The sequence below is a fragment of the Budorcas taxicolor genome, chromosome 14 (assembly GCF_023091745.1).
Source record: "Budorcas taxicolor isolate Tak-1 chromosome 14, Takin1.1, whole genome shotgun sequence".
NCBI lineage: Eukaryota > Metazoa > Chordata > Mammalia > Artiodactyla > Bovidae > Budorcas > Budorcas taxicolor.
This window is the reverse complement of record NC_068923.1, coordinates 43,478,640-43,491,510: the sequence shown is the minus strand read 5'-3', so window position 1 is coordinate 43,491,510 and position 12,871 is coordinate 43,478,640. Positions and strand designations below refer to the sequence as shown.

Genomic DNA, 12,871 nt, shown 5'->3' with positions numbered 1-12,871 from the left:
ATGTCTTACTAACATGGAAATGAAATCCAATGAATAGATGTGTAATAGACACTGTAAACAGTGGGCCAAAATTGGGAACATACCAGAAAGAAAATATACACCCTGAAAAGTGAAACTCTTCCTCCACTTTTGGCCTGAACACAGAGGATTGAAACTACCTACCCTGATTTACCTACATTTGTCAGTCTGCCTGGACTACTCTAACATATGCCACTGAGGGGGTGGCTTAAACAACAGAAACTCAAGGGTGGGGAGGCAAGATCAGAATTTACTGAGAAGTTCTGGATGCTGGAAGTCTGAGACAAAGGTGTCAGCCAGACTGGCAAATGCCATGTTTAATTTCATTTTGTGTATCCCAACTTCTCTTGCACAGTGCATCACAGAAAATAACAAATACATATATGTTGAATTGAACTTGATATCACATACTAAATTGTCTGCATTAAAATGTGTGTTTTTTCTTCTAGAGGCGTGGAGCTATCTCCTATGACAGCTCGGATCAGACTGCACTGTACATTCGTATGCTCGGTAAGAATTCTTTATTTTGCATTTTGTTATCCAGTGGCTAAGTTGTGCCCAACTCTGCGACCCAATGAACTGCAGCATGCCAGGCTTCCCTGTCCTTCACTGTCTCCTGGAGTTTCTCAAATTCATGTGCATTGCGTCAGTGATGCTATCTAACCGTCTCATCCTCTGTCGCCCACCTACTTCTCCTCCTGCCTTCAGTGTTTCTCAGCATCAGGGTCTTTTCCAGTGAGTTGGCTCTTTGCATCAGGTGGCCAAAGTATTGGAGCTTCAGCATCAGTCCTTCCAGTGAATATTCATTCAGGATTGATTTCCTTTAGGATTGACTGGTTTGATGTCCTTTCTGTCCAAAGGACTCTCAAGAGTCTTCTGTAGCACCGCAAATCAAAAAATCAAGTTTGCACTAGTATAAGTTAATTTTGTTATCTACTGTTATTCAGGACTGAGATATCTTTCATTAGGAAGCTTTTCATCACTGTTGGAGCATAAATGTCTGTTACTTTGAAGTGGAATCTAGGAACCAAAATTAACGTGTTGCGGAAAAGAGGGGGGCATCTTAAGAGTTATAGGTAATTAAGAAATCTCTAGCTTTATAACTGAGACTCTTTTACCAGTACACAATTTTAAGATGCATCCTGATGGTTCTTCATGAAAAGTCTTAGCTTTGCAGAGTTGCTGAGTCCTAAACAGATGTCCACGGTAATGTGAAAAAAGACGAGACCACGAAACATACCTGACCTCGTGGTCCTGTCCCTGGATGTGTTTGTTCTCAGTTGGCTGGTGAGAAGGCCATGCGTCTTCTCCTAGTCTTGGTTCTTAAATCTTTAATGTATTACTCAAGTCCAGAGGGTAAATTAATTTGATGTGTGTGAGTGTATAATTTTCTTTCTTGCTCCCTCTCTTTGCCAGATTTTTTCCCTTCATCCACACACTCCTTGGTACCTTGTACTTTAGTTCATAATATTAAAAATGTACTATTTAGAGTCCAGGGACTTCCCTGGCGGTCTAGTGGTTAAGATTCCGTGTTGCCAGTGCAGGGGGGATGTAAGTTCAATCCCTGGTCCAGGAGCTAAGATGCTACATGGAGTGGCCAAAATTTTTTCAGTAAATAAATAATCTATTTTTAAAAGATTCCAGTGGACACCTTTACTCATCTTTTCTTACTGTCTTCTCTGGCTTGACTGTTCTCCTCATGCTCAGAATTCCTTGCTCAGTTTCTACAATACTGAGTCATCCTTACTCTTCACCTGCTTCTGGAGTGGTTTTTTTCCCCTCATTTCACTAACTCCTCCTCCTCGTAAGCCCACGTGTTCTCCAATGCCCCGTTTGTGTCATCTTCCCTTTTTTCCCTCCTTAATTTACTTTGTGTATCATATCTGCCTAGTTCCACTCTACCCTAGCACATATCTCCCCCAGGAACGTGGAGCCTTTTCTTCCTCACCATCTCCATCTCTCTGCAGAGATGTCCACATTCTGCTTCTTAAAACAAAGCTTAGGCTCCTGTCTGCTTCACTCTGTGGAACGTCTCCACGTGGATGTGCCATGGGCACCTCACATTTAACAGGCCTGTTAAAATGTTTGTGTTCCCCAAGTCTGTATATCTGATATTCTTTCACCATCTCGGAAAAAGGAACTTGAATCTTCTAGTATCAGATCAGGAACCTTGGCATCATTCTGGTTTTCATTTTAAATTTATTTTTAATTGGAGAATAATTGCTTTACGGTGTTGTGTTGGATTCTGCTATGCAATTCATGATTCAGCCATATGTGTACATAGAGCCCCTGCCTCTCGAGCCTCCTCCCAGCCCCACCCCGGCGCTCTAGGTCGCCCACCGAGCCCGGCCGCACTCCATGTGCTGTGCGGCAGCCTCCCCCTGGCTGTCTGCTTCCCACAGCGGTGTCCTTATGTCAGAGCTCCTCTCTGTGCGTTTCACCCTCTCCCCACCACTGTGTCCGCAATCCATTCTCTGTGTCTGCATCTCTATTCCTGCCCTTTGACTAGGTTATTCAGTACCATTTTTCTAGATTTCATATATATGCGTTAACAGTCAATATTCGTTTTTTTCTTTCTGACACGGTTCACTCTGTATGACAGATTCTAGGTTCATCAGCATCATTCTTGACTTGTTTCTCACTTTAGTCTGTGTCCACTTCATCAGCAGATCCTCTTGACTGTTACCTTCAAAGTACATCCAGAATTTCACCACGCCAATGCTGTTACCATCCCAGCTGAAACCTCAGTTACTCAGTTTTTTATTGTTAGCTGTCGACACATTGTTGTGCATAAGATCTCCAGAACTTACCGTGCGTAATCGAAACTTTATTATCCTTGACCAGCATCTGCCCTTAATCACTTCCCCCCAGGGCATAGCTGTTGCCTCAGTGAATGCACTCATTCCTTAACTGGCCTCCCCTCATCTACCTGTGTCTCTCTACTTGACTCTCTAATCTATACAACCAGTAAACGTTTTCAGACCTAAGTTAAATCCATCTTGCTCCTCTGTTCTGAATCTTCCAGTAGTTTTCTACCTTAGAGTAACAGTCAAAGCTATTATAATGGCCCATGAAGGTCCAACATGATCTAGCCTGACTGTTTCTCTGACCCCACCTTCTATCAGTTACCTTCACTCATCTCACTCCAGCCATGCTGGCCTCTCTGCTTGATTTTGAACATGCCAAGCAAGCTCCCATCGCAGGATGTTCATGCTTGCTCTTCCTTACGTCTGGAACCCTCTCTGCCCAGGTGGCCATGAGGCTCGCTGCTTCCCTGCCTTTAGGTCCCTCAGCCTTTCGGCTGCTCAGATACTCTCTTTTCACTGAAGTCTCTGACCACATCATGACCAGCTTCCCAACCTGGCTACCCTCACCTCCCTCCCTCCCTTTTCAGTTTTCTCTGCTTTCCTTTCTGCATTTTACTATTACCGTCTTCCATAGAGTGACATTATTTATTTGCTTTATTATTGGTCTCACTGCATGAAAGGACGCGCTTCATAAAGACAGGGACTCTGTGTATTTTGCTCACTGCTGTATTTCCTGACATGCAGCAAGTGCTCAGTAAACATTTGATCCAGAGTGAAGGCATTGCCACATGAGAGAAGTGATTAATCATTATAGGATAGACTCACAGTGGCTGACAGGCCCCTTGAAATGAAGCATAAGCAGGAAGGCGTTCCAGGCAAGTGGAATTGTAAGCAGGTGTAGGCCCTGAAGACTTAAAGGTTATGAACTTGGAGGCTGTGAAAGTGTAATGGGAAAGTTCCTGCCTTTGGAGCCCACAGAGTTAGGTTTAAATCTTGACTCTGCTTTATACCAGCTTTGTGGCCTGTACGTGCTCTTTAACATCTAGAAATCTCAGTTACTGGATCTGAAAATGGGGGTTAAGATTCCTGTCTCTTGGGACTTCCCTGCTGGTCCAGTGGCTAAGACTCTGTACTCCCATTGTAAGGGGTTTGATCCCTGGTCAGGGAACTATTAGTAGATCCCACATGCTGCAACTGACACCTGTTGCAGCCAAATAGATAAATATCAAAAAGAAAAAGATTCCTATCTCTCAGAGTTGGTTAGAGAATTAAATAAAAGGATGTCTTCAAAGCGCAGAAAGAATACCTGGCACAAGACTGCAGTGGTTATGTTGCTGTAGGTCCAAGAGTCACATGGATACAAGAGGCACATACTGAGCTTATCAGCAGCAAAGTTTACAACCGAAGACCTTGACTATCCCCACTTTCAGTGAGAAAAGAGGTTGATCAGATTAAATGTCTCAGGCGAAATATCTAACGTTTTAATTTTCTATACCTTTCAAAAAATGTAAGCTGCTCGAGAATAGGTAATATATTTTCTATTTCTTTATATCCCGTATAGCCTATAGTATAGTGCTAGGCAGAGTAGACACTTGGTAAATATTTGCTTCTCACTGTGGCTTTTTAAAGTTTCCTGCTCAGGATTTTTTTAACTCCATGGGAGTAATAAGATATGAGTTTGGATTATCATATACTTGAGTCATCTTTCAGAAGGTGACTCTAAAATAGAGATTATAATTACTGTAGGGGAGGTTTAAAAAAAAGAAAACTGTTCATCTAGCCTTACAACTCAGTGCTGAAAATTTGTAAACCCCTTCAAATAAATCAGCTCTTAACTACCTATTCCATTCATATCATTAGTAGGCCATTCCTTGTGAGTATGATACCACTGAGACCTCTACTGCATGTGGGAGCTTCTTCCTGAAAAACAGCCGTCTCAACTTTCGTTTTACCCCTGATTCTGTTTAGGAGATGTACGTGTAAGGAGTCGAGCAGGATTTGAATCAGAAAGACGAGGTTCTCATCCATATATTGATTTTCGTATTTTTCACGGTAAGTGTTGGCAGATATACTATTTCTCTCAGACTTCCAGTAAACTTCGGGCTTTCGTAAAATGATGTAATTTTCCAAGAGGGGAGAAAGGAATACAAGAAAAAACATGTTCAAAATGTTTTCAAAACATTAGGTCATGATAAATGACACTTTATTCCTAAATAATGTTTGTAAATGTTTAGAGGCGAGTTGGAAATTATAAAAATATGAAAGCTAATAATAGTTTTTCTTCTTTCTAATTTAAATGTGAAATTACTTTGGTACATTCTTTTCTTTTTAAAAGCTGCATTTTCAAAACAGTTTCATTCTAAATATTTCGTCTTCACTACGGTAGATAAGTGTTTCTGTGCAAATGATATTTTATAAAGGTATTTCATCACAAGAAGGGGTATCCTTTGAATTTATTTTTAAAAATACATATAACCTTGAAAGATGTTTTTGAAAACAAACATTGTTTGGTTCCAGCACATGATGAAGAAAAAGGAAAAGACAGAACTTCTAAGACCCTTGAATATTACATATTAAATCTGTTTTTGGAGGAGTTCTGCTTTTGGTAACATTGGATAGATCATTCATAGTAACACTCAAAAACATTAAGAAAACTGGACTAAATATAAAAGACTGTGTATTTGAGTGTGTGAGAGTACCATCGAGGCAGGGATGAGCCTGGCGTTTCAGCTGGCTTTTCCCCTTAGTGGCATCTGCTGACGCTGGGAAAGTGAGTGAGAAGCTGAGCAGAGCTTTTTGTTGGACACCCGAAGCTAGAACAACAGAAACGGATGCTTATAGCTCACTGGGACTGGGGGATTGTCCTGGTAAACTCTCTATGCTTAAGTTAGGAATTCCAAGAGCTGTGTGTTAGAAATAAATCCCAGCTTTAAAGTATGTCAGTCAATGATTAGATTAAGATTATATGTTATTTTTTAGGGCCTCTAAGTCACCTGCCAGAAGTCAATATTAAACCTCTTTGGAGGAAGCAGACTCTTGATTTGGCTTGGGAATATTTTATTGAGAATTTTTGCATTTATGTGCATGAGAGATAATGGTCTGTAGTTTTCTTTTTTATATATAATGTCTCTTTAGAGTGAGTTAGGAAGTGTTGCCTCTGCTTCTAGCCTCTGAAAGGGATTGTAAAGAATTGATATAATTTTTTCCTGAAATAATTCACCAGTGAAACCCATCTAGGCCTCGTGTTTTCTGTTTTGGAAGGTTACTGATTTAATGATTTAGATTCTTTAGTATTAATAAATATAAGCCTTTTCAGATTGGCCAATTCTTCCTCTGTGAGTTTTGCCAGACATTTACTGTGGGATTAACCTGGTCAGGCTCCTGGAGGTAAATCTCACAAGCTTCTTCCTGTACTCAGCTCATGCCTAGATTTCCCTGAAGTTTTTAATTCTCAAGGAACCCTCCAGAAGCTCACCAACTGTGTTCAGGTTCCTCTGCCCCAGTACTGGCTCTCAAGGAGGTTTCTGTTTGTGAGTCTCTGTGCCAGTAAGTTATCTCTGTTCGCCCGTCTCTCCAACCTTGGGGCAGTGAGTCACCTGGTGTCCCCACCTCTTCAGCAGATCCTGGAAGAGTTGTTGACTTTTCAGTCTATTCAGCTTCTTGTGTGTTGTTAGGACAGAATGGCAGCTTCTCAGCTCCTTCTGTGCAGTTCTAGAAACCAGAAATGCTATGTTATTTTTAAGTGAAACGATACAGTAAGTATTTTGAATTTCTGTTCTAGTTCCTATCATGGAAAGTATCACTGGATATAATCCTCATAAACTAAAACTCTCTGGGGCAATTAATAATTTCAAGAGTGTAAAAGAGTTCTGGGATCAACATGTAGAACGTTGCAATTACCTCTCTAAAAGCGTGACGTCCTGAGGTTTTATAGCAAATTATTCAGGATCTTTTAAAGGCTGCTTATTGGCTTCCCTGGTGGCGCAGATGGTAAAGAATCTGCCTGCCAATGCAGAAGACACAGGTTCGATCCCTGGGTCAGGAAGATCCCCTGAAGAAGGAACTGACAACCCACTCCAGTATTCTTGCCTGGAGAATTACATGCACAGAGGAGCCTGGTTGGCTACAGTCCATGTGGTCACAAAGAGTTGGACACAACTTAGGGACTAAACAACAATTAGTCTCACGGCTCTTTAAATTCTTTCAGATTAAAAAAAGGAATCATTCAGAGTTATTTCTGTGTACAGCAAATACAGTATTAAAGAAGCACATATAATACTCCGTGTCAATACCTATAAAAAATCTTTGGAAACAAATATTAGTAAAAAAAATATGAATAGCATAAAAGAATACTCCAAGCTTAGATGGTTTTTTTGGGGAAAGGAAGAGTACTTTTTCTTTGTAACATTACATTAGAACTTGGTAACATTGGTTGCCTCCAGGAGGGAAACCAGGATGGCTTAAGGACATGAGAAAGGAAATTTTTGTTGTACCCCCTTTTGAATTTTGGTTCATGTGAACATATACCCATTGAAACGTTTAGATAAAATTCTTTGTAAATATTGTAATATTACAAAAATTGGCTCTGAGTAAGAATATCAGTAAAATGGTGAAGTCTGCATATTGACCTAAAGGAAAATGCAGTTGCATTGTGAGTTCCTAGGCTTTAACTGAATTTAGTGAAAAGAGAGTCCAAAATGCAGTCCTTGGATGCAATCTCAAAAACGACAGAATGATCCGTGTTCATCTCCAAGGCAAACCATTCAATATCACAGTAATCCAAGTCTCTGCCCCAACCAGTAACGTGAAGAAGCTGAAGTTGAACGGTTCTATGAAGACCTACAAGACCTTTTAGAACTAACACCCCAAAAAGATGTCCTTTTCATTATAGGGGACTGGAATGCAAAAGTAGGAAGTCAAGAAACACCTGGAGTAACAGGCAAATTTGGCCTTGGAATGCAGAATGAAGCAGGGCAAAGACTAATAGAGTGTTGCCAGGAAAATGCACTGGTCATAGCAAACAGCCTCTTCCAACAACACAAGAGAAGAGTCTACACATGGACATCACCAGATGGTCAACACCAAAATCAGATTGATTATATTCTCTGCAGCCAAAGATAGAGAAGCTCCATACAGTCAACAAAAACAAGACTGGGAGCTGACTGTGGCTCAGATCATGAACTCCTTATTGCCAAATTCAGACTTAAAGTGAAGAAAGTAGGGAAAACCACTCAACCATTCAGGTATGACCTAAATCAAATCCCTTATGATTATACAGTGGAAGTGAGAAATAGATTTAAGGGCCTAGATCTGATAGAGTGCCTGATGAACTATGGATGGAGGTTCGTGACGTTGTACAGGAGACAGGGATCAAGACCATCCCCATGGAAAAGAAATGCAAAAAAGCAAAATGGTTGTCTGAGGAGGCCTTACAAATAGCTGTGAAAAGAAGAGAAGTGAAAAGGAAAGGAGAAAAGGAAAGATATAAGCATCTGAATGCAGAGTTCCAAAGAATAGCAAGAAGAGATGAGAAAGCCTTCCTCAGCGATCAGTGCAAAGAAATAGAGGATAACAACAGAATGGGAAAGACTAGAGATCTCTTCAAGAAAATAAGAGATACCAAGGGAACATTTGATGGAAAGATGGGCTCAATAAAGGACAGAAATGGTATGGACCTAACAGAAGCAGAAGATATTAAGAAGAGATGGCAAGAATACATAGAAGAACTGTACAAAAAAGATCTTCATGATTCAGATAATCACAATGGTGTGATCATTCACTTAGAGCCAGACATCCTGGAATGTGAAGTCAAGTGGGCCTTACAAAGCATCAGTATGAACAAAGCTAGTGGAGGTGATGGAATTCCAGTTGAGCTATTTCAAATCCTGAAAGATGATGCTGTGAAAGTGCTGCACTCAATATGCCAGTAATTTGGAAAACTCAGCAGTGGCCACGGGACTGGAAAAGGTCAGTTTTCATTCCAATCCCAAAGAAAGGCAATGCCAAAGAATGCTCCAACTACCAAACAATTGCACTCATCTCACACACTAGTAGAGTAATGCTCAAAATTCTCCAAGCCAGGCTTCAACAGTATGTGAACCATGAACTTCCTGATGTTCAAGCTGGATTTAGAAAAGGCAGAGGAACCAGAGATCAAATTGCCAACATCCACTGGATCATGGAAAAAGCAAGAGAGTTCCAGAAAAACATCTACTTCTGCTTTATTGACTATGCCAAAGCTTTTGATTATGTGGACCACAACAAACTTTGGAAAATTCTGAAAGAGATGGGAATATCAGACCACCTGACCTGCCTCTTGAGAAATTTGTACACAGGTCAGGAAGCAACAGTTAGAACTGGACATGGAACAACACTACTGGTTCCAAATAGGAAAAGGAGTATGTCAAGGCTGTATATTGTCACCCTGCATATTTAACTTATATGCAGAGTACATTGTGAGAAACGCTGGGCTGGAAGAAGCACAAGCTGGAATCAAGATTGCTGGGTGAAATATCAATAACCTCAGATATGCAGATGATACCACCCTTATGGCAGAAAGTGAAGAGGAACTAAAAAGCCTCTTGATGAAAGTGAAAGAGGAGAGTGAAAAAGTTGGTTTAAAGCTCAACATTCAGAAAACGAACATCATGGCATCTGGTCCCATGACTTCATAGGAAATAAATGGGGGAACAGTGGAAACAGTGTCAGACTTTATTTTTGGGGGCTCCAAAATCACTGCAGATGGTGACTGAAGCCATGAAATTAAAAGACGCTTACTCTTTGGAAGAAAAGTTATGACCAACCTAGATAGCATATTCAAAAGCAGACACATTACTTTGCCAACAAAGGTCCATCTAGTCAAGGCTATGGTTTTTCCAGTGGTCATGTATGGATGTGAGAGTTGGACTGTGAAGAAAACTGAGTGCCAAAGAATTGATGCTTTTGAACTGTGGTATTGGAGAAGACTCTTGAAAGTCCCTTGGACTGCAAGGAGATCCAACCAGTCCATTCTGAAGATCAGCCCCGAGATTTCTTTGAAAGAAATGATGCTAAAGCTAAAACTCCAGTACTTTGGCCACCTCATGTGAAGAGTTGACTCATTGGAAAAGACTCTGATGCTGGGAGGGATTGGGGGCAGGAGGAGAAGGGGACGACCGAGGATGAGATGGCTGGATGGCATCACTGACTCGATGGACATGAGTTTGGGTGAATTCTGGGAGTTGGTGATGGACAGGGAGGCCTGGCGTGCTCTGATTCATGGGGTTGCAAAGAGTTGGACGCAACTGAACTGAAGTGAAATAGAGGATTTGAATATTATAATTGTTAAAAGATGTTGGAAATCTTGAATACACCTAATGGGGCTTTTTGGTGGGAGAGGAGTTAGAAATGGTCACATTGTTGGAAGTAATCTTTCATGGAATTAAAATAGGATGTTTATCTTCTAAGTCAGTATGAAACTAGGAGCAAAGAATATAAAATCTAAAGGCAAAAATATGATCAAAGATGTCAGTAATGGCAGTAAAGGTAAATGAATGAAATAAATACTCCTCAGAGATAAAGATGCCCAGATTGGGTGAAACATGAAACCTAGTGGCAAGAAGTGGTCAGAGGCAATATGAGGCAGTCCCAGACCTGAGGTTCCTCAGGTTTGGGGACTGGGCCTGCACACTGACCTCCTGATGTGGAGCCTCTGTGGTCTGGCGTCTCAGAGGAGTCCACACAGCTTCCGAGGATTGCGGATTCTCTTCCCGACCCCATTGTGGCAAATGTCCTAGACTCTGGGCCACAGTTGAAAATTCGCTGTGAAACTGATCCTGCAGTTATTGCCAAACAGGAGTGTCACTCTAAGCCAAAATGATCATTTAACTTGGAGGGGTTTTTAAGATGGAGGGAAGTGAGTCATTCTTTCCTGCTGGTATAGTAGGCTCTATTTATCACACCACTCAGAATTCTGAAAAGAAAAAATTTTGATCTGGCATATTTTGTGAAGTGTGATCTTAAAAAGATTTCTTAGTCCATAAGAAACAGTGTTTGGCTTTACCATATCAGGGTGCATTCTCCTCTAGCTGTTTAGCCGTTCAGGGAACAATTACAGGCCCCAAGTTAACAAGTGGAACCTCGATAATAATTTTATTACATAGATATCACATAATCTGCCTTGAGTTTCTGTGGTTTGGATTATCCTTTGTCATAAATCATTATTTTTGTTTTCGTGAGGCCTGTAAATGGATTTTCACAATAGGATTTGCCATGTGGATTATCGTGCAATGAGTTCTGACTTTGAATCTTTCTAAAAGGGTATAAGGAGGCAAAAGAAGAGACTTAGCTGAACATGGAAATACATTAAATACAGAAGCAGTGTTCAGCCTCACTCTTAAAACAAATTCCTATCAGATGCAGCAAGTTAAGCAAATGAGCCACTGAGGCGCTAGTGATAGAAGCTCACATTAAAAACTATGCATCAGGAATTTTAAACATGTTTTTTCCTCTTTGACTTCAACACTAGAAATGTATGCAAAGGGAATAATCTTATACAAATGTGAATGTAGGTGGGAAGACATTCATGTTGGTTTTATTGATAACAGGAGCATGTATTAATTAGGTTGTGGTGTTACTCACTGAAGTATTTGAGGGTAAACACCAAAATGTTTAAAACCTACCCTCAGATGTTCAAAATAGAATCAGGTCACATACCACACAATGCATGTGCACACATGCACACACACACACAACACACACACAGTACAAAATGGTAAAGCAGGTGAAATAAAATGTTAACACTGGCAAATCTGAGTGAAGAGGTATGTGATAAAGAGTATTCCTTGCACTGTTTGGCTTTGTAACTTTTTGTGATCTCCAAACGAAAAGCTTTAAAAGTATGGTAATTAAATTATGCATTTATTAAGAATCAGGGGTTTATACTCAGAGTACAAATTTATTAGCCAGTATTAGATCATATCTGTGGTTGTTTATAAAGAAGGGAGAGAGTTCAGACTTTGGGAGGACATTTTGAAACTGCCCTCTATTTGTGATTACAGAGGGTGGAGGGATTTTTATGACCAGGAACCCTCTTTGCTAGAAGTGTTTTCCCAAACACCTGGTGTGTTGTAAACATGCAGTCAGGGTTAATCTGTTGCAGATTCTGCTTTAAAAGTTAAATCTTGGGGGAAAAAAAAAAAAGTTAAATCTTTCCTCAACTAATGGATGTATCCTACAGAGGCTTTCATTCTTAACTAGATTTTATTGTTGTTTGGGGGGTTTTGTTTGGTTGGTTGTGTCTTGATCTCTAATGCTTTAAGTAGACGGTTCATGCTAGCTTCTTTGTGAAGTTATCAGGTGTTATTATCTTGGTTCTATGGGACAAGAAAACAAAAAAATTTTCCCAGGTATCATTGCTCACTAAAGAAATTTTATGAAGCCTTCTTTTACCTCTGTTTGTGTTCTTATTACTTATCTTATAGTGCAAAAGATAATGTATATCACACATATTTGCATAGTTTGAGAATGGGATTTTTCATGTAAGGAAGTCATTGTTTATATTATTTTAGGATGCTCAGAAACATTCCTTGGGGTACTGTGGTGTACTAATATTTTCTTCTCTGGGTGTTGGTGATTTAGTCGCCAAGTCATGTCTGACTCTTGAGACCCTATGGACTGTAGCCCGCCAGGCTCCTCCGTCCATGGCAAGAATACTAGAGTGGGTTACCATCTCCTTCTCTAGGGGATCTTCCTGACCCAGGAATCAAACCCAGGCCTCCTGCATTACAGGCAGATTCTTTACCAACTGAGCTATAAGGAAAGCCCTCCATTTTTACAGTTTAGACAGAACTTACATATCAGTGGGAATTATATGATGGGTTGTGTTTATTTAGAAATTTGGAAGATCTTAACTTATTAAAGATACTGCTGAAATTTTCAGATGCTCACATTAGTCAGAAATGTTTATTTAGCCCAAAAAGAGATGTAAGATTGCTTACTGATTGAGAGCAGTTTCTGGTGATGCTATTTAAAAGTGTCATAACAACCCTTGAGTATTCACACTATGC

The 12,871-nt window shown here is 40.3% G+C and overlaps 1 protein-coding gene across 1 annotated transcript in view; it reads left to right on the top strand.

Moving 5' to 3' along the window:
• PDE7A (phosphodiesterase 7A) overlaps nt 1-12,871 on the top strand; it is a 58,494-nt gene that overhangs the window by 10,781 nt on the left and 34,842 nt on the right. Inside the window, exons 2-3 of the mRNA XM_052651487.1 lie at nt 468-528; nt 4,794-4,877. Coding sequence (XP_052507447.1) covers nt 468-528; nt 4,794-4,877 — 145 coding nt within the window. The remainder of the gene's footprint in view (nt 1-467; nt 529-4,793; nt 4,878-12,871) is intronic.